Below are 23,021 nucleotides of genomic sequence, written 5' to 3'. Positions count from 1 at the left end.
GCTGCCACCTGCAAAAAACGACATTTTTCCCCTGTACTCTATTGTAGCATATGCTATATCCCATAACCAGCACTCGACTGCAAAGCTGAATGATTACTTGATTTGTTGTGATTGATCTGCTTGCACATAGACAATACCTGACTGCAGCAAAGTGAGCCGATGAGAGACAACAACCTACAACCGATTTAATTTAATTATGAATCTGTGCTATTTGAAATTTATCAAATACTGTAGAAGTTTGATTAGCAATAAAGTTTGGTAATTTTTTTTACACTAATACAGTGGTGTGTTCCCCTTCCACAGTGGTCAGTAGATAGAACTAAAAGAGTTGAAGATAGTACAATCATATTCCTATGTTTAAATTAGGACTCGATCACTACAACCCAGTAAAATATAGATATCTAAAACGTAAAGCAGTCTGCATGATTCACACAAGCCATTTGCCGATGTATATGCTTTAACCAACACAACACAACATGTAATGCAACACAGGAGAGTTTGTGTTATGTCTTCTCAGCAGACATACAGTAACAAAATAATATCACATCACTAAAGACATTTAGTTTAAGCCGTATAATTCCTGTACCATTCACAAGGGAATGATTTGTGTATACCATCATACACTATGTTTCATCGTCTGTAAAATCAGTGATATTGTCTACAACAAAATTGCCTTCATAGTGTGATTTCTATTAAAACAGGGTTTTTTTGGGAATTGGAATATTCAAATGTTTTTATTTTGTTAGAAGACATATTATTTGTGCCCTATTCTATAATGTAACTTATTGCTTACATCAAGCTAGATCACAAGACAAGAGCAATACAAGAGCAGATGGGGCATTACTATATTATAGCTATAGAGCGCTATGTTAACCAAAAAAAAAATCCCTTGTCAGATTTAACTATCTATTTTGAGAAGTAATAAATTGAAGATCATTAAATGTAAGCACTTGGATGCTAGGGCTGGACACTAGGTATAAAATCCCACGTATAAAAAAGCCACCTGTCTTCATTCTATTACATATCGCAACCTAATGAAACTACCAGATGGTGATCATTTTGTGGATTAAAACATGGAAATAAGTTACAACTACAAACTCCTGCTGGAGAAACAGCTTCATCTTTTTTGTACTGACGATCAGGGGCTTATCATGACATTAGGAAGTGTTTGCTCAGTAGGGAAAGTTAGGAAAGTTGTCTGCTTCTCTCTACACTCTGACCAAAATCTACGTTATTCAACACTGTCTATTATTGATAATATTCATATATTATTCATGTCAAATACCTATGTTAAGTTCATTATTCATTAAGGGCTGTACAGTATCACTCACAAGTTTGGCATACTTTTTATGGGGTTTACAGATTTTTATTCAATATCATAAAATAATATTTTAATAGTGAAATAGTCATTTATTATCATTTTGTAAAAAGTGATTGTGGTGATGCACATCTGAAAGCCTCTAGGGACACAGTGTTCAGCAAACTAGTTATCTACTGTAGCAATATGTACACAACTTAACACTTAATGCTTTGTGCTCAAGTGTTTTCCAGAGATGTGTGAAATGCCAGCAGCCTGTTAGCTACTTCAAAAAGTACTTAAAAACCATATAACTGGTCATTATTGTAACAGTAGCTAATTTACCTAAAAGTAAACTAAAGCACTGAACTGAAGCACAGCAGTTATTCAGTTTTATACTTTCTTTACTTATATACATTATTCTTTATATACATTATTCTTTACCATACTTTATATTGTCCATCTCTAGCTCTATCAGGCACAAAGAGTAATAAGAGTATCAATAGGAACCCATTGTCTAAAATTAGCATTAGCCCAGCTTGTACAGAGCTACATAGCTTTATAAATGGCGTGAGTAGTGGTGACTCAAGTGGTTAAGGCTCTGGGTTATTGATTGGAGGATCAGGGTTCAAGCCCTAGCACTGCCAAGCTGCCACTGTTGGGCTCTTGAGCAAGGTCCTCAACCCTCCCTGATCCAGGGGCACTGTATCATAGCTGCCCCAGCACACCGACCCGAACTCTCAGTTGGGATATGTGAAGAAAAGAATTCCACTGTGCTGTAATGTATATGTGGCGATAATAAAGGCTTCTATGCCCCCTTATTCCTAAAGCACTGCCCCATTACCCCAAGAGACATCTACCGAGATATTACAGTTACAAGTCTGAGTTTTAGCTCAGAGAACTTGCTATGATGTAAGGTTAAAGGAGTATTTGTACATAAGTGGAGGTGTGTTTTAGTCTACTTTTTACAAGCTGGGTAGTGCTGGTGCATGGTACAAGAAAAACATCTATACTTTTGGGTAGGGAGTGTGCAAAATCTACTTTATTTTACTTTACACCAATCTAATCAGCATACCACAAGAAGCAAAATACTTTTCCTAAAATTTTCATAAACACTACGATCTTTTAGGACTTGTAATAAGCATACCCACATGTTCCGGATCAAAGAAAAGTTCAAACACTTGCAAACTCCAAAAATATCAGAAAAACTAAACAATCAGAAACTCCTGCAGATCTGAGAAACAATAGAGTGAAATTTCAAAGCTCTTCAGCAACAATGTTCTGATGTTTTTCCTGGCATTTAATCAAACAACCTTAAAATTTGTGACCTGTTTCTTGTTTACAGTGAAGCCATTTATGTTTATTATTCAGGGCATTCAACCTGTTTATATGCCATTGGCTTGGCTAGGTTTCCTCCAGCTGACAGAGTCTTACCATTAAAATAAAATATTTTAAATACATGTTAAAATATTTTGTTGATTTTTTCTCATGGTGGCGTTTAAAGCAGAATGAAGATTATAATGTCTGATATGGATAAGGAACGGTGATTACAGTAGAAATACATACACAAGTACAAAATGCAGAACTTGTGAATGTGAAGGTGGATGTAGAGCATCATTCATGTTCATGTGCCTTTCAAGTGATGACATGTACGCATATGTTCCTTGTTGTGAAACAAGTAAGATGAGACTTACATTAAATGCTTTTCAGTGTGCACTGAAAGTGAGGTTGTATGTAAATGTGGATGATTGAGTGTTCTCCAGTACTGTTTGAGTTGCATTATATCTGATCTGTACTATACAGTGCATTATTGGGTCTTTACTGATGCTGCAAAATCTAGTCACAATAAATCCCCACTAAGTTCATCCTCTGTTCTGAAATCATGTCTGTGTAATGTGGATCAGGTGGTCACATGGTCACATGCTCAAACTGTTCTGAGCTACTACAGGCCACTTATCTGTCTCGCTGGATAGTCTTTGTGTTTATATGTACATTGTGTTTCAAAGTGTAGTCAGTGATTTAATGAGAAGGTAAACTCAGAATATCACAACTGTCTGAATGCTCATTTAAGAGGAGTAACTGGCTGAATTGACAGGCTACAACAGATGGCTTCATGTGTAGGTTCGTTGGTGGGCCACCGAGACCAGCTATTTCCAAACACATAGTTAAATATAGTTAAAAATATTTTTTCAACTGAATAACTGATACAATTATTAGACAATATAACAAAATAAGGCTACAAAATATAACAGAAGCAAAAGTATATCACAATCATTCAAACGGATAACTGTCTGTGTAATCTAATTATTGTCCCCATAGTGTTGTCACACACACACTCTCTCTCTCTCTCTCTCTCTCTCTCTCTCTCTCTCTCTCTCTCTCTCTCCCCCCCCCCCCTGGGGAAACAGAGGCAGAAAATGTAACCATCTGAATAATATTTCACCAAATGCAACTATTCTTCTTTCAAGTACAGAGCCTAAGACATGAGAAATACAGGGACGATCTAGTGATACTACACATCTGTGATACTACACATCTGTTATGTCCATTACTCTAAGGCGAACAGAGACCTCTCCTGCTTCTGCAATGCCAGGTACAGCCAAACAAGATGTTCTGTGGGGACTGTTTATAGGAACATTCTCTTTAAACAAGACCATGTGCACATGAACACACACTTGATAAGCTGTTCAAACTTGTCTTTTATGTATTACATTTAACTGCCAGCTCTTGAAAGGATAGACGATGTGTGAATACTGTAATCTAAGCCATGAAAAGGAGCTGGGGATTTGTTCTTTTCTTTGCGAACCATTTGTGGTGAACCCATTCTTAAACATAATAAATCAATCCATTTAAAGTTAACGTGACTGCTAAAATGCCTAATGGATCATAAGACTCTTGCCTTTTTCTGTTAATGATTTACCTTTCAAAACACACACGAGACATACAAGCATGTACGCTGCCAAGTTTTACATGAAGCCTGGTCAAGAGGTAACTATTAAAGAGGCATTTTAGATTTTTAGAGTCCAGTGTTTCTTTATTTCCACTCTTTTAATAATTGTTTATGTTTTTTATTGCTGTGGTTTTGCCAAACAAATAATCTCTTCATCTCCTCAGGGTTATTGTATATAACTAATTGTCTTCATTAACCTAAACACTAAATGCTTAGCTAATGCTAAAGTGTGAGAAACTCTGACCGCCTGTTTATGAGAAATTCTGAAATCAGCATGGTTTAATAAAAGAGCTTAAATCCCTCTCTGATGCAGGGGCAAAGAATTAGGCCATTCATGACTATAAGAGGCAGCTGGAAATATTTCAGGTATTCAGTTCGGGTTCAGCATCGCTGCACAATTAGAGCTGGGCTGAAATCAAAGGGACACGGATCATTGTAACAATGGTGGTGCCTTGTACAGCACAACGCTTCTCTACACACAGACAACAAGCAAATCTATGGTTTGTACACATCCCAAAAGTTCTCATGCTAACGTGTGCACACACCATACACACAGGAAAATGCTAAGCAAAAATCTTTAATAAGAGTCTTTAATAAAAAAAATATCTAATAAGAGGGGAAAAAAAAACCTTGCATCTATTAAAAACCTTGTCAGAAAATGAACATTAGTGGGGTATTTACGTTTAGAGTCCTTGACGGATTTCATGGCAGACTGCAGTCGCTCCAACATGGTGTTTTGATGAGATGTTCGAAGAGTTCAATTCTGAAGAGCGCTAACCACCGAGGATTAACGGTACATAAAGTTCCAGAAGGAGAGAGAACGAAATGTCTATTGCTATTTCTCTTCGAGCAGAGAGAGAGAGGCAGTACAGACTGTTACACTGTGCAAGTGCAACTGAGAGATGGGGAATGGGTAAAAGTGTGCAAACTGAGTGGAGGGGGGAGAAATGAGGGAGGGAGTGAGAGTGAGAGCGAGAGAGAGAGAGAGAGAGAGAGGGAGAGAGAGAGAGAGAGAGAGACGTGGGGTGGGAGGAACAGAGGTACTGTAGATAGCAGGGAGAGGCATAGTTGAGGATATTTATGTGTTTGGTTTAAAAAGGAGAGTGAGATTTAACATTAAGCAGGTATGTCCAGAAAAGATCGACCTAAAGAGAAAAGCAATGATACAGTCAAGTCAAGCGTTTGTTTATATACCTGTATGTATGAGTGTATGGTGAGGGGAGAGAAATCGAGCATGACAGAAGGCAGAAAACAGATACAGTAATGTGACAGCGTGCTAAGTAAAATAACATGATATATGAGGATATAAGAGTGATACAGTAAAGCAACCTTGCCTCTTACTGCATATCTGCTTTCACATCAGTCATAATATCGGAGCGTAATGTCCAACTTGCACAAAAATAATGACCTAATCAAGATAAATTGCTATTTTCTATAATGTGGCTAAATTCCTATAGGAGATTTCAATCTAGCTATGGTAATTTTAGAACTGCTTATTCATTCGACAGATGCTTTTATCTACATTTATCGACAGAATCTAATCTTATATATAATGTGGTAACAGAACGACGCATAAAATCTTGCAGATACAGGACAAGAGCTTCAGTTAATGCTCACATCAAACATCACCGACGTGGCATGGTTGTTAGTACCTGATGTGCTGGTTAGAGAAATTTAGAATCTGTTAATGTCCTGGGGTTTTAACACACAACAGTCTCTAGAGTTGATAGACAGTTGTGAGGATGGAAACAACGTCTTGATAAGAGAGGTCAAAGGAAAATGACCAGATTGGTTCAAACTGGCAGGAAGGATACAGCAAAACAAAAAAGAAAGCAAAGAACCTTGAGATGAGTTACAACAGCAAAAGTCTGCACACTGGGTTCCACCCAAGGATTTTCACAAACAACATTTAATAAAGTTCTAGGCTGAAAGGAAGCCTGTAGTAACTCAATGAATCACACATTACAACCTTGTTGGTCAAAAGAGTAACTCAAGAACAAAGAATGCACCCAAAGAAGGAGGTGGATGGATTACAACAGCACAAAGCAACACAACTCTCCACTCCTGTCAGCCAAGAACAAGAATCTGAAGCTGATGATCTGATCCTCTGATCTCTCTCATCAACAAGGTGTTTCAGCATGCAGACTCTCTGAACACAGGATGTTGTTTACACACCATTGTGTGTGTAGCTACTGGGTCAGCTTTATGCTCTGGTCTTCACCAGCAAACATTTAGAGATTTCGGCAGGAAGGAATTAGTGTCGGGTTTGTGGTGAAGAGGGTAACTGTGCTGACCTGTTAGTTCCTCTTGGTTGCTTACTTCCACTCAACTACAAACTGTTGTAGAAAAGACATTATTTACATTTACATTATTCATATCCATGTCTAATATCAGCCAAATGAGGATGAAGTTCCCCTCAAGGTTTCGTCCTCTTATGATCTCAGGGTATTTCCTTGCCACCTTCATCTCCGGCTTGCTCGTTAACTTTTTAATATTTTTATAGTGCATTTTTTAGATAAATTGTATGGAGTTGAATTGTAAACTTTACTGATTGTTGTTCAGCAGTTTCTGAAATAAACTCAATATGCTCAAACCAGCCTACCTGGTACCATGGCAACCACCATGCCAGAGATCACACCTTTTCCCATTCTGATGTGAACAGGAGACACACACATGCACACACACACACACACACACACACACACACACACACACACACACACACACACACGCACGCACACATACACAGATCAGCAGGTGATAATTAAATGCCTCTCTTATGGACCCCACAGATCTGAACCCACAACCTTCTGTACAGCAAAGTAAAACATGGACCTACTGTATGATTCCTTGGCTACAGACACATACACACCACATATCTAGGAGCACCACACTGGATAATCTGCATAACAACTTAACCTTTGCAGGAATGAGGTCAAACCAGATAATGTCAAAACACCCAGAGATATGCTTATGCCTCTTCATGATGGTGCACTTTATTAAAGCATTGCGAAACATGACCTCAGCTTGCACAACATGGTGAAACGAATTAATCCACATCCTCCCTTCACATGCATAAGCTTCGAATCTTAATGAAATCATGATTAGTTTGCTAATTAAGTTATTCTGCTCCATGCATGTCACACTATTTTATGATTCATAACACTTGAATGGTTTGTAAAAAATAAATAAATAAATAAATAAACAAACAAACACCATGCTGTGTTTTATGAAAAACAAAAGAATGTGAAAGGAGTGGATTTAGGAGTGGTTTGCTTGGTTTGTTGGTTTTTCCTGTTCTGAGTGAGTGAAATAAAGCAGGAATATTTTCACTTGGGAGCCTTAGTTTCTATACAGATTTAGTCAGTCTAATCTATCTAGCAAATTCCTTTGTGATTTCTATTAGGTATATGATTTCTATAAGATTATAATTAAGAACCTCGTTGAAATGTGTCGTAATCATTTGAAATCATTTGGAAGGAGACGTCAATTCCAAATCAGGCGTCTATCCATTTTCACACTACCACTTATATGTTACAGGGTTGTGCAGTATAGTCCTTGGGGCACAACTTGGGGGACATCCTGTACGTGGTACACACATTTTAGAGATGACAACCAGTTATAAAATACACAACACACTCATGGATGGGGTGCCAACGCATTAAAGATTTTTTAATTTTTTTTTAAATACAAACACTTATGCACATTCTCACTTTCACTGTATGTGAATTCTTGTGCTTTTTTTTTGCCATAGGCTTTTGTATTTTGTAATCACTGTTATTCTGGCCCTATTATATTGCCACTCCCAGCAAGCACTGTAAAACGGAAACATAATCCCTGAAGCTGGAATAGAATCTGAGTCAGTAATAAAAGCCGGTAGTACTTACAGCCATTTGTCATGTCCTGTGTGGCGATGACAAAGCCAAAGCCCTCTCCAGTCCTTCTCCTCAGCTCCACTTCCAAAGATTTGCTAGGCACTGCTCCTCTCCCTTCTGGCTGCGTTTTGGACACGGCTCCTAGGGCGTTAGAGGAGGGCAGACGGGGACCCTGCATGGCCACATCCTCAACCCCCATCCAGTCCCGTGGTTCCATGGTCAGCGTAACAGGCACAGAGTCCAGAAAGCTGGTGCTCTGGACCAAAGGAGGGAGCTCGTTTGAGGGCGACTGTGGGGAAAGAGTGCTTTGGCTGTTTGTGGGGCCATCCGAGGAGGGAGACATCAAATCTGGAGGGCCCTGTGGTGGGGGAACACTGTTGTACGAGTTTGGGGTGACAGGAGAAGGGATGTTTCCTATAGAGGGGTATAGATGAGAACATGCATGCTAATTAGCGATTTGATTATGCAAGCAGCAGTTCATTTTGTTCAAATCGTGCCTCCATCCACCTACATTCTGTATTTAGCTTGTTTACATATGCGAAATTATGTTAAGTGTATGGATTGCTTTATGCCATGATTTAAGCAAGCAGTTCCCCAGCAGTCAAATGCATAATGTGCAAGCAACACATTACACTTCACCCCAACTTCCTGTAGTTGTCAGTTGTTGTGAAAAAAAAAAAAAAGTTTCGGACAATAAGACTAAAATTATATTTGAATGCCTTTCAGGCCGATTCATACCTGCATTTTCATTTGAATAATTTCTATCTGGATATAATCCTGATACACAAAAACTGTATTCACGTTTAGATTACATCGCTAATGTTTTGTAGATACCTGCACATCGCACTTATGTGTTCTCCTTTATATTCTGTAGCATTAAATTTTCCCTTCACTTCGCTCCTAGGATTCTAGCTCAAACACGTTCCAGCATCACAGTACTCCTGTGCACAAACTGAGCTGCATGAAGACATGGTTTGTCAAGGTTAGCGTGGCAGAACCTGAGTGTCCTGCATGCAACCCCACTGAACACCTTTAGTATAAACTGGAAAGCTGACTGCACTCCACATCTCTTCACCCAACATTTCTGCCTGACTTCACTAATGCTCTTGTGGCTGAATAAACAAATCCTCAAGGCCGCACTAGTGAAAAATCTTCCAAGAAGTGTGGAGGTTATTATAACAGTAAATGATGGATTAAATCTGGACTGTGATGTTCAAAAAGATCCTATTAGTATGCCACACACACACTAGGCCATAAAGTGCATAACATACACAATGTATCAATAGTAAACTGATTATTTAACAGCATGTTAATTGAAAAAGAGCATTAAATGTGTGCTGTTATTATATGGTGCCACACTATAACAACCGCTTACATTTGTTCCTGTCCCTTCTAAAGACTTTATTTATATTGTTAATGTATTCTATTATTAAATTATGAACAATACATTGTTTATAAGTTACTTTTAAAGATAGCAGTAAAAAAGGAACAAGTGAAGAAATTTAACATATGTGTTGAATCTGTGCAGTATATAGCAGGATATATTATACTATAAGGCATACTTAATGCTTACCTCCTCTGTAAACCAGTAAGACCACCTCACCCTGTCTTGTATGCTCCTGCAGCACTCTCTGTACCTGTACATGATGGAAAAACAAAAAAAATGTTTGCCAAATCAATTCTGAAAGTATATGAACCGGTTATGGCATTTTGTGTTAACAACCATATTAAATGAAGTCAGTAGATTTTTTTTTTCTGCAGAGTTTTTTTGTCCGGCTGTTGGGTGTGTTATACAAACAAATAAAATATATAAAATAAATTTGTCTACCTCTGTATTATATATGAAGGCATATGTATGTTGATGAACAGTTTTATTGAACATATGATTTATTGAACAGATGGATCAAGTTACCTGTGCGAAGCTGAGGCTCTGTACATCAGCGCCGTTGATCTTGATGATGGCATCGCCCGGCTGCAGGGACGGGCACTGGCGCCGGTCCCACACCCGTTTGATCAGCGCCAACTGCCCGCCCTGCCCACCTGCTGTCACGCTGAAGCCCATGCCCCCTCCCTCGCTTCTCCCCAGGGCAACAGGCACAAGCTCACCTCCTGTGCCAGCCCCAGGCGATCCCAGGTTGCCTGGGGCAGGCCGAGGGGGGTTGCTGGCCGGGCAGCCATTGAAGCCACAGGGTGGTAGCTCAGTTGGGGGCACAAGTGGGCGTTGGGCACTGGGGGCACTAGGGGCACCCGGTGGTGCTGGTGCACTGCCTACCTCAGGCTGCGGCAGAAGGCGGGCACCACCTGACAGATCACTCTCGGAAGACTTAGAGTTCTGGTGAGCCAGAGATGGGGCAGGAAGGGTATTGTTGTTGTAGCTGCGGATGAGTGAAGCTCTGGTCAAGTGAGGGAAGAGAGGAGACACAAAGAGAAAGAATAAAGATACACAACCTTTACAAATGAACAATAGCAAACAGCAATATATAAATCCTGGTTTTACTGCCATTTGGGTAGGTTAGTTCCTGTGACATTGGGATTGGGAACTATAGTAGACAGAGACTCCAAAAACAATTGAAATCCAAATAAATTTCAAGCGACCACTAATTACTGCTATAAACCTGCTCGTTCATGCAGTTATCCAACCAGCCAACCAAGTAGCAGCAGCTTAATAAATAAATTCATGCCGACTCAAGCAAGAACATTAACTGAAGCAAGAGCTTCAGTTAAACTTCACATCAAACATCACAATGGTTGGAAAAGATGTTCTTAGTTACTCTGACCGAGACACAGTGTTTTGTGTCTGCCAGGTTGAACTGAGTATTTCAGAAAACTTCTGGTAGCACACAGAGCAGCCTTCAAAAATATTCAGCTCATTCAACATGCTTTGTTGATGAGAGAGGTCGGTGAAGAATGCCCAGACTTGTTTGAGCTGACAGGAACTCTATAGTAACTCAAATAACCATGCTTTACAATTATGGTGAGAAAAAAAAAAGCATTTTAGAACACGCGTCAAACCGTGTGCCTGATGGGTTACAGCAAAAGACAAGACCACATAAGGAATCTGAGGGCACATGCTCACTGAATCTAGTCAGTTAAAAAATGAGTTGCATTGTGTCAAGTTACTGTTTTTGACAGTATTGGAAGCTGATGTGGTCTTCTGCAGTTGTAGGAGTTCTGCCTCAATGTGGTATATACTGAGAATCAATTATTACTTGAGCTAGCATGCATTACAACAGCATTGTGTCGAAATTCTACACAACGTTGTATGCGTACTGTTGACACGAGTAGCAGAAGTTTTACAACCACAAGTGATGAACTACGGTATGAACACCATTATCAAATTGTACTGCATATAATGTCTAGAAGGTATATAATATACTGTATGTATGGGCCTCCTACTCAGGGCCTGGAAGACCTCAGTGAGCGGTACAAGAGTTTTGCTTTCTCTAGATCTGCGTTCTCAACTGATTGGTGGGAATGATATTTTTATTCCTGGAAAATGTCAGAAAGAGTCTTCCTACTTAGGTTTTAGAGCCCAAGCAATGTTTGCTCCCATGTACTCATATGATACATGGTCATGTTGCTTCTCCTGACTTAATGGATTCAATTGTTTCTACTTTGGGAAACTTGGACTCCCTGCAGAAAACTGATATTTGATAGTATATTGTGGAATCAAGTCGTATAGGAAAATGACCATCATTTATAATCCATAGTTCTGTATGGAGTGAAAATGAATGAAGAGAGTAATGTTCTGTACTTTTAGAGACTAAGACAATTAGTTTGTATTTGTTTGAACTATTTTAGGGATATCAGTAATTTTGGAGGGAAAACCTTGTATTGATAATCATTTTAGTAATTTAAAAGGAAAATAATGTAACATTCGATATTCATCATGCAAAATATAAATTACATGCGATTTAACCTATTGAATATTTCATTAAAACAAATTGCCAATGAAAGATGGCAATAATTTTGCAGGTAACTATATACTGTTACAAACTACCATATACTACATATACAGTAATGTGGCATTAGGGTATATTTTATGTCTCTTATATCTCTGAATTTGTTTTCCCTTATAGTTAACCACCAATTTCCAAGGTAAAGACTTGAAAACTCACTGAAAACTCCATGGTGTGTTTGTGTGTATATTACCTGCGTGTGACGACAGTGCTGACCTCTGTATCACTGTGGCTTGAGCTCAGTCTCGCTGACCTTGGCCCTGGCATATTTGAGGGTAGGCCTGCCATCCCTACAGTTCTGTCTATTGAGTTTCCATTGGGCATGTGGTAGCAAGGCGGAGGTGCCACATTACCATTGGTGTCTAAAGGTTCTTTTTGCATCCGGGGGTAGAAACCGTTGTGGTGAGAGGTGGAACGGTTCAGATTGTGAGGCGGGGCCTTGGCGGACCCCGGGCTGGGGTCAGAGGGTGAAGACAGGCTGGTCTTGGGGCAGCCGTCAGGATTGTAAAGCATGGGATAGCCCCTACGCAGCACCACATCCACACTGTGGCCCATAGGCACGGCTTTCAGCATCTCCACCACCTCCTTGTGCGACATACCCAGCACACACGTGTCGTTAATGTAGACCAGGATGTCCGCTGAAGTCAGGAACAGACAGAAATAGACAAAGAGTAAGAAAGACAAAGATTTTATAATATAAAATAAAAAAACAAACAAGCAAAAAAAACTTAATTAAAATCCAAACACAACCCTCTACATTCAGGATACTTGGTAACTTAAAATAAAATATAAATAAAAAGGAAGAAATTTAAGTGCGTTAAATGCATTAGGACAGAAGAAAAGACAGTGGATTTAGAATCTTAAACCACAATCTTAACATCATAAACCACTCTCATACTATTCTGTCTGGAAAAAGTCTTTATTGTCTTTCAATGTCCACACCTACACAAGAACCGTGTAAAGGATACAGTCACAAAAAAAGCTATCGAAAATTGAACAGAATCAAACAGGCTTCCATCAAGAGCAGCTGCTTCATCAAAACTGTCATTCTGAACTACCGCATTCTTCTGTAAACTGTCTCTAAACTGATAACTTTAGTACGGAATGGAGTGATTTGTATATTTCTCACCTGTTCTTTGTTTAGCCTTTGACAGCAACACACTTGACAGCACTTTCTGTACATTCCTGTACAAATATTCTGGTTTTTAATCATTTCCTTTTCTTTTTAAATTCATTACTTATTTATACAGTCTTAAAAAGAATAGGCCAGGTTGCATCTTGATTAGTTTTACTATTTAAGCCTGCTTGAGTCTTTGTCTAATCCTCTGTTCTCTGTTTCATGTTACTGAGCCTCACTGTTGTTCTCTTGATTTTGATTACAAATATACAGTACAATACAATCCTCACCACATCGAATCTATGGCCTTTATTAAATCCCTGCATGCTACAATAAAGCTACTATTATCAAGTTCTGCCAGGAAGTGTGGTCTACTCATCATCTGATGATCAGCTGTCTTTCATCTGTCACATTTCAGTCAGCAGTGTCTGGAGATTTACTGATGCTGACAGGAAACTGTGCTAAAAAGGGCCTGTTTAAGATGCTATATAAAAAAAAGAAAAAAAAAAAGACGGCGACAACAAAACTCAAACCCTTTCCTCTTGTGTCCTTGTTCCTTACTGAGACCATCATCGAGCATGTTAGCAAGCAGTGACAGTGGTGAGAGATAGAAGGATTAAAAGTCCATCCCTGATCAGGATTAAGAGCAGATCAGCAGATTCATACCCAACAACACCCTATCACATCACTGTAATCCTACACAGGCAGTGAGAGAGAGATAAAATACTAAAAGGAGACAAGACAGAAAGTCAGGATAAATCAGCCGGAAAGAGGAAAAGATACAAACATGTGAGACGTTAATGAGAGAAAGAAAAGGAATCTGAGGCGAGGAATCTGAGGCGAGAGATAAACAGAGAGCTGGAATTATTTTATCTGTCCCTATGTTCTGTTCATCGTTTTCTTTGTCGTTTCTCATCTTCTTTTATTTTACCTTGTAACTCTGTCTCTTACACTGAGCAAAGATACTGATTGCCAGTCACTTCTAGAATAAATATTTCACTTGGTAAGCACTAATACTATCAGCATGGCCCCAAACAGTTATGGCTTTATTTAAGAGCTACAACTCAACTTCCGCTGTCATTGTATTCATACTATAATAAATATAATATAATATAATATAATATAAATAATATAATCAGTTTACCCCCATAATACAAACCATATTATAAATATATTCAGCTTTATTTTATAAGCTTGTCTGGAAAGTGCAATTTACAAACCTGGAAGACAAACAAAGACTTACTTTTCATTTCTGGTTCTATTATATGGTTTTATTAAAACCTATGAAGATTAAAAAATACACTAGAGGGAAACTGCTGTTGTTCATTCCACAATTAAAGTAATATCTCTGATTGGAGCTGTGCTGTGCAGTCTAATATGGAAAGGGCTAACATGGGTGCAGGTTTTCATATCAACAAAGAGGAAGCCACACCTGAACAACTGAAAGCCAAGAACTACAGATAAAAACAGAAATCGGGTGTGGCTCCTAGTCTGGAATCAGAATGAAAACCTGCACTCATATCGACCCTTTGTACATGAGATTGGACACCTCTGGGTAGCAGAGTGTCACCTTAGCAATGTGGGTTAATCAGTAGATCAGCAACTATATTAATCCTCTTTAAAAAACTAACAAAGCAAAAAAGCAAGTAACAACTGATTAAATTGCAGCTTCTTTTTAAAAAAAAATAAAAGTAAAATTCACAAAAAAAAGTAAAAAATCACCTCTGGAACCTCACTGTCCAGCCAGAGGTACTCAAAATGTTATCATGTACTGTGACTGCCCCCTAGTGGCCATTTCTAATTTTCATCATTCAACACTTTTAAGTAATGGAAAACTGAAGGTCTTTAATGTAGACATTTCCTTGAATGAAGGAGATCTTTGATTGTTCTAGCACAGTGAAAGCTTTATACATCATGCAGATGTACCTGTGTTGAGGGCAGGTGGACCTCCAGGTGTGACACTGTACACCTGCAGGAATTCTCTGGGTCTGCTGCCCCCTACGATGTTAAAGCCAAAACCCCGTGGCCCTTTTGAAAGACGTGTGTGGATGGAATAGCCCTTCAGTTCAGATGGCTGGTCTGTAAACGGAGGTACTGAACACACACACACACACACACACACACACACACACACACACACACACACACACACACACACACACACACACAAACACACAAACACACACAATAAAGATGATGTGCTTAATTCACCTATTGAAAATAATGCATTTCACAGAATAAGTAGAAATTTATTGCCCTCTGCTGGATAATAAAGTATTTCAGCATGAAAATATTTCAAAGAAACACTACACATTATACTACTACACACAATACATTTTGCCAGAACCTGACAAATATTTTTGAAACAAAACATGAAAAAATCCATTCTGACTATGTCCTGGTCTTGAGTGACAGCTAGACAATCACTTGGGGTTGGGACAACAGAGGAGGTACGGGATTAAAAGGAGCTCTCAGGTCTCATTAATGTCAGAGATGCAGAGAAGAGAAAAAGGGAAGCACACACAGTCATCGCGTAACACACAGTACAGGCTGGAGTAAGATGCAGTGCACACACTTACACTCCGTCTTGCTGACCACCTCTTTGCTGTGAGTCCGTGGGTCCAGCCAGCTCGTGGTCTTTGAGTTATGACTAAAAATGCACATTAAATAAGTTATTCCTCCACTTACAACCATCTTATCATGTATGTAATCTTCTTAATGTATTAAATGACAACTTCCTCCGTAAGCATTTACATAAATGGATGTGATAAATCTGTCAGGGTCAGTGTTATATAAAGATTAATTAGACTAGCTATTCTTGTGGTTCCCATGACAGTGCTTCCTGAATGTTCAATATTATGATCTACACTATGGTACATATAATTACTGCTATAAAAAACAAAGTCCTTCCTTCTGCTCCCTCTGACTCACTCGATGTAGTACGGTTCTCCTGAGTCACTGAATGCCATCTCCCAGTTTTCAGGCAGCGCCCCTCCACGGGCACCATTCTCCACTGGGACACCACCGTCCCGAGGTCCACCTGAGTCCCACGTCTGATTGGGTGAAACAATGGTTGTAGTAGGGGCACTGCTCGCCCCTGCAGAACCCGCTAGGCAGAGAAAACATTGTTTATGGAACAGGTTTCAAATATCTACTCTTATACAGCAATGTGGATTTCATTTCAGAGCAAAATGTAAGAAGATCAGAGTATCACAGTGTAGAATATTTGTCTGTCATTTGGGACAAACCCTAAATCAAACTTCCACATTAGGGACATTTTCATGCAACCAAATAATTTGTTGTTTGGTTGCATGAAAATGTCCATAATGTGGACTTGTAATGCTCATGTAAACAAACCTCTGAAGGATTGTAGTACTGATTAATCTGGGAAAAACAGACCTCAGCAAACTAAACCCAACCTAGTGAGAGGCTCATCAATGCTCATACACTGGTCTTTTTGCTGATGGTACCTGAGAGACCAGAGTCTTCCTCACTGTTGTCCCCTTCTTCCACAGCCTTCTCCAGGTTACTGAGGGACTTGCTGCGTGTGCGGAAGTTCCTTAGCAGGTTGCGGTGCTCCTGGTAGGTGATAGGTGGACTGTCTGGCCCAATGTGGACCGGCCGTGGCGTACCATAGTAGTTCCCTACAAATAGAAATGCTACATTTATGCTTCTTTCTTTGCATATAAATAAGAAGAGATATACATTTCTCATCGTTTCTCCAAATGATGAGATTTAGATAATTTTCTGGTACCCATAATGTTTACATAGTTACGTGACATACATATGTTTGTTGTGGTCTTATGTTTGTATATTACAAATTCCAGCCTTACTGTACATTACAATGTCATGCATTTGAAACTCAGTAAATAAGCAAAATCCACAAATAAAAAAAAAAAGAATGCAAAGGTTAGCAGTGTGCATGAATAACATAGATGATTGCTGTAAAACTACATGGGAAATTGGCTACCCCTAAAATCTAATTAAAAAAGAAAATGTTTATCAAAATGCCATATTTTTCATCCTTCTTGGTAGAAATCAATATTGTAGTGAATCAAATGATTAAATATCTCACTGCAATATCATGCAGTTTGTTTATTAAACTCAAATTCTTTCCACTATATGTTTTACACAGCACAGTCTGTGTAAAACATAAAAAATACATAAATGTACTTGAAATAAATTAATGCTCAACAGTCAACAGGCTTTTATTATTTGAGTCCCTTTATCTAAGTGAATCTGAATGAACATGAATGTTTAGGCAGATGAGTTTTGCACAAACAAAAAAAATATATTCTCAATATTTATTGGACAGTGCGCTAGTTTTTTAGTTTTTTTTGTCCAGCCTGGAAGCACGGCTTCTCCCCAAGGATGACTGGTAGAGCATTAAAAGCAACAGAACCTCATAACCAGCTCAGATGGCAATTATTAGATCGGGGATGAGCGTGATCGATGTCTCAGACTTAAACAGATCTCTGCCAGTTAGAGTCGCTTGGAGCCTGTTGTTATTCGAACTAAATTGGAATTATAAAGTTCTGATTGCGGTTTACACAATGATTGTGTAAACTGCATAATACCATCTGCATTCATATCTAAAATATGCTGTTCCACTTAGCTTTAGCTTCCTTATCCCTTTTTGTTCCAAAACGGCAGGGAGGAAAATTAGAGTTATGGACAGTTCTGGAATGCCATTGTTACAGGCAACCATGTCCAGTTCCATGCCCAGTGATTTTAGTCTATATTTCAGGTGAGCTGATTGTGACTTTGTGCTAGTGATTTTTATAATTCTGTAAGCAGATAATATATTTTTGACGAACATGTTAGTTAGCTAGCAATAATAATAATAAAAATAATAATAGTAAAACATAATAATAATAATAATAATAATAATAATAGTAAAACATAATAATAATAATAATAATAATAATAATAATAATAATAATAATAATAATAATAATAATAATAATAATAATAATAATAATAATATCTAAGTATGGGGTAAATGGTTTTTTAAGATGCAAGTGAGTAGCTTGGTAATGCCACCATGGGTTTGTGCAACTTCTGTCTTTATGCTGGGGTCTTAAGTGTGCTATTCAGCAATGGTTTAAAAACAAAATTATAATAAAACAACATAGGATTTAAAAGAAGAGAAGATTGTTATATTGTATCAGCAGAGAGAATACCTGTATGATGCCTCAAACAGTTCAATCATAATTTATCACACAAAATGGGACATGATATGAAAAGAAATGAAAGATTAATTAAAACCTCAAAGTATTGTAGCTAGCTAATTACCATTCAAACATTCTCATCGAAGTTGAAACTATTTCATGTAGTGTAGGTAAGTGTGTTTTAAGTGAGTTCTATTGCTGTTTATTGGATAGGTATTGGTAAATACCTGGGTCTGTACTCATGAAGAAAAATGTTATTCATAAAGCACCTTAACCCTTAAAAGAGCTCATGAGGTCAACAAGTGTTAGGAGTATAGACAAGGACTTTTAAGAGGTTTAAGAGTTCCTATAGCAGGGAAGAAAATGGCTGAAAGGAGAAGAGGGAGAAGAAATGTGTTGCATACAATATTTAATATAATGATAGTGAGTTAATAAGATGCTACTGATTAGATTGTGTGTGAATTATTTTTGTGACCAATTATATTAGAGACAACGTCTCAGACACAGTGCAGAAATGCACAGTGTGTTATTGCATTTAGAGATAAGCTAACAGAGATCTTTACATTTACATTTATTACATTTGTAACATACAGACTTTAGTGCTTCTCTAATATGATTGGTCACGACCGTAATCCACCTCAGGATACAGCCTCAAATATCTGAACATAGAGACAAAGTGAAGGCTTATAATAGACCAGATTTTAAAAGTGCTCGTATTGCTCTGAAATCGGTCCTGAATCACTCTTAACAAAAATTATAAGCTAAATTAGGAGCTCTCTGAGATCAACCTTAGAATCTTTATGAATACAGGACCTGGTGTTTAATATCTTTATGTATGTGTATTTGTGTGTTAAATGCAGGTTGGAGCAAGGACGTGCGTTGTGCAGTAAAGTAAGTATCTGGTGTTTATTGGGTAGGTATGAGTAAATATCTGGTGGTTGATATCTTTGTTTGTCTGTGTGTATAATTTGACTGCAGGTAGAAGCAGGAAATCATGTGGTAAGTAAGCTGTGTGTTTAATGGATAGTTATAGGTCATTATATCTGCATGTACTTGTGTTTAATCCACAAAGAGATGCAGAGATGTATGTGTTAGGAAGTAGGTAGTTTAGTTGAAGTTCACATGTTAAGTCCAGGGAAATGTATGCAAAAACGTGTGCGGTAAGTAGATGGTGATTATTGAGTATTGAGGTGTTGGTAAGGTTTGTGGTGTAATGGGCAAGTCTGGGTAAATATTTTCTGTGCAACATCTTTACTGATTATTGTGAAGGTATTGCTAAGTGCTATTACCAGTAAGTGGTAAGCTGATGTTTGCTGGGTAAGTAATGATAAATATGTACCATTTCATTGCTAAATACTTGCCGCGTAATACCTTTGTTTGAGTGTGTGTTGACTGCAGGTAGTATGTGTTATAAGTATCTGGCATCTGTAAGTATGTGGTGTTTACTGTGTAATCATGGGCAAATATCTGAATTCGACATCTGTGTGTGCGTGTGCGTGTGTCTGTGTGTGTGTGTGTGTGTGCATGCACATGTGTTGTCTGCAATCTGCAGGTATTAGCAAGGATGTGAGTGGTATGTAGCTGGTGTTTATTGGGTAGTTATTGATAAGTTTGTGGTGTTTAATAAGTAGAAATAGATAAATAACGGGTGTTTGACATGGGTGGTGTGTGTGTGTGTGTGTGTGTGTGTGTGTGTGTGTGTGTGTGTGTGTGTTGACTGCAGGCAGTAGCAGGAAAGCTTTTGCTAAGTAATTGTGTTTAAAGATAACTACAGGGTTTATTATCTTATGTAATGTAAACCACAAATAATGCAGGGATGTTTGGTATGTACCTCTATTTATTGGGTAGGAATTGGTAAATATATGTTGTTTGATGGATAACTGCCTTATAATATCTTTGTATGCGTGCCTGTGTGTGTGTGTTTACTGGTGTTTTATAAAGTATCTTAATGTCTGTTTTCATTGTAAACTGCATGTACATGCATGTTTAATGTATAGGCATGTGTAAATATTTGGTGTTTAATATCTGCATGTTTTTCTAGTAATAGTAGAGAAGCCTGTGATAAGTAGCTGCTGTTTATGTCTGAGTAAATATGTCAAATTAAAGAAAAATGATCGTGTATAGGTTACATCGAAATATTGCGTTTCTCAAACAAAAGTGACTTCATTTCTTACACTAAATGATTTAAAGAAGTTTCTAATTACTGGATTGAATTATGTCAGAGTGAGTTATATCAGATCACATTATTATTACTATTATTATCATTATTATTATTATTATTATAAACCAACAGTGTGAAAAGATTTTGGCATCAGAACTACACTATATAGGAAATATAACTATAGTATTACATTGAAGTGATGTACTGTATGGTTGGTAGAACAGCACAGCAGTAATGTGGCGGCTGTCCACACACACACCCTACACACACCTCTTGCACGACAATAGAAACGATCAAGGCTGACAGCCAATCAGAGTAGCAGGAAAGACTCCTCCTGACCTTCAGTGACAGTCAGGGAGAGAATCATAAGGCATAGCACAAGCAAAGAAAGTTCATTTCAACAGTAAACTGACGAATGCTTCTCTCTGCTTTCCAGAACCTACAGAAGACAATGCTTCCTAAACCTGCTGCTCTCTGGGTCCTGCCTTATCTCTGTCCAGTTCTTTCTGGAAGCCACCATCACCAAGCACGCCGACGACGACAGCACAGCCCTCCTGCACCCTTCCACTTTTCCCATCACTCCTCCTTAAAGCCTTTATATAAAATATTTTTTTTTTCACCAACCTGTTGCGGTTGCTACAGTAGTTATGGTATCTCCGACACTAGAAGCCGAGATGCATGTAGTAGGTAACTGGTTTTTAATTGTTAAATATTGATATGCATCTGGTATTATCCAACTAGGAGGCCAAGCAGTGGGGTGTTTTCACTTCTTCTCCTCCAATCTGCATCAAATTTGCAATGCATCATCATGAGACCAACCCAAACAAAACATGTCTCTCAAATCTTTGATATAAAGTATGAGAAGTTATTAATGTGCAAACAGTGAAGTCACCAAACAGGCAGAATTAGCAACAGTATGATTACTTACATTAGATTACCATAGCATCTCATCCTAAGGGACTCATTTTGTTCAAAATATTTGGTGAATCACATCCACCATTTAATTGAATTTACTTATTAATGATTAGTCCATATCTCCAGAATACATTGCTTTGTTGTTGGCAACTGCACCATGGTTTGATTAAACATAGACTAAACACTGTATATAAAAGAAACCAAGCCCCGTATTGAATGCATGTAAGAATTTTGAGAAGAAGAATATCTTTCAACAATGATGAAAATAAATCAGTTCCTGGGAAAAATCAGTTCCCCTGACAGTGCTAAAGGAACACAAATGTATTTTGCATTGCTGGGATAATAGAATCATTTTCAGTCTTCCTATTTAATCAATGTTATCATCTAAGTTCTTACCTGCCACAATATCTTTAGTCTGGATCATAAAGTACTTTGAGTTTACCTTTATATATATATATATATATATATATATATATATATATATCTCCATCTGGACGCACAAATCCATTTAAATTCAACATTCAAGACAACGCATGGGAGTCAAATTAATCATGCTATATAAAACAAAAGCAAAAAGCTCCAGCTGCATTTACCTCATTGGTAAACCAGGACACACAAAATTTTCATTTTCCTAAGATTTTCCTAAGAATGCTCATAATAATCTAGGAGAAAAAAAAGTTACTTCTGACATTAAAACTGGTTGCTTTGATTACAGCTTAGAGTTAAAGCCTGCAGAAGACAAGCTTTCTCTCTCTGAAAGCTTTTGATTTCATGAAAGCACTGTAAAAATAGTAGCATGAGAAGGAGAGAGCGAGAGAGAGAGAACGAGCAAACAGAAGAGCAGAGGAAAAGGAAACAGGGATTACACAGAAAAGCATCTGTGCATTGTGATGAATAGTAGTAGCAGTTTAGCTTTTAAGTGCAAATGTCTCTTAAAGGGGAACCGATTTACTGCCTTCATATTGGACCACAGACACAGTTTTAACAAACGATACTGGATTGTGAATAAGTGATAATATTGTTACATTCATTTACCTTAAAAAAACCTTACACACTGTACTAAGGCTACATGATACTAAAGCTAAAATTAAAAGTGTGCATTCCGTTGCTTTGTATCGTTACTATCCAATGACAAATATCTATCTGTCGGTCTAAAATAATAATAATAATAATAATAATAATAATATCTATCTGTCTGTCTAAAATAAATATCTGTCTGTCTGTCTTTTGAGCAATGCTGAAATAAATTATTTATCACAGTTATTTCACCAGGTTGAAGCCATTTCTTGCTCATTGTACTTCATATCCTTTCAAATGGACAATGAAATTAAATCTGCTGTGCTGTTAAAAAAAAAAGGGGGGAGAGTCTCGGTAGAAAAAAAACACCCCTATGAAGTCCACTGCATAGTCCAGACAGTGGTCGCTAGCTAGACATGCGTTGTTAGATAAGTAACAAAAAACCAAAACAGAAAAAACAAATTGGGTCAGATAACAAAATGCAGTAAAGTACCCAAGCATGAGAGTTTTGTTCTTCAGTAATAGAGTTTCAGCACTTTTCACTGCATGTAGTACATGG

At 37.9% G+C, this 23,021-nt stretch overlaps 1 protein-coding gene across 5 annotated transcripts in view; it reads right to left on the bottom strand.

The window, feature by feature from the left end:
• The window catches only part of magixa (MAGI family member, X-linked a), a 69,135-nt gene that overhangs the window by 11,461 nt on the left and 34,653 nt on the right, over positions 1 to 23,021 (bottom strand). For all 5 annotated transcript variants that reach the window (XM_027166894.2, XM_027166895.2, XM_027166893.2 and 2 more), the window contains exons 5-12: positions 16,669 to 16,842; positions 16,130 to 16,307; positions 15,778 to 15,848; positions 15,125 to 15,292; positions 12,275 to 12,719; positions 10,035 to 10,515; positions 9,696 to 9,759; positions 8,135 to 8,536 (exon numbers count right to left, since the gene is read on the bottom strand). In XM_027166894.2, coding sequence (XP_027022695.2) covers positions 8,135 to 8,536; positions 9,696 to 9,759; positions 10,035 to 10,515; positions 12,275 to 12,719; positions 15,125 to 15,292; positions 15,778 to 15,848; positions 16,130 to 16,307; positions 16,669 to 16,842 — 1,983 coding nt within the window. The remainder of the gene's footprint in view (positions 1 to 8,134; positions 8,537 to 9,695; positions 9,760 to 10,034; positions 10,516 to 12,274; positions 12,720 to 15,124; positions 15,293 to 15,777; positions 15,849 to 16,129; positions 16,308 to 16,668; positions 16,843 to 23,021) is intronic.

This window comes from Tachysurus fulvidraco, chromosome 14 (assembly GCF_022655615.1).
Source record: "Tachysurus fulvidraco isolate hzauxx_2018 chromosome 14, HZAU_PFXX_2.0, whole genome shotgun sequence".
Lineage (NCBI taxonomy): Eukaryota > Metazoa > Chordata > Actinopteri > Siluriformes > Bagridae > Tachysurus > Tachysurus fulvidraco.
This window is presented reverse-complemented; position numbering and strand designations above follow the sequence as displayed.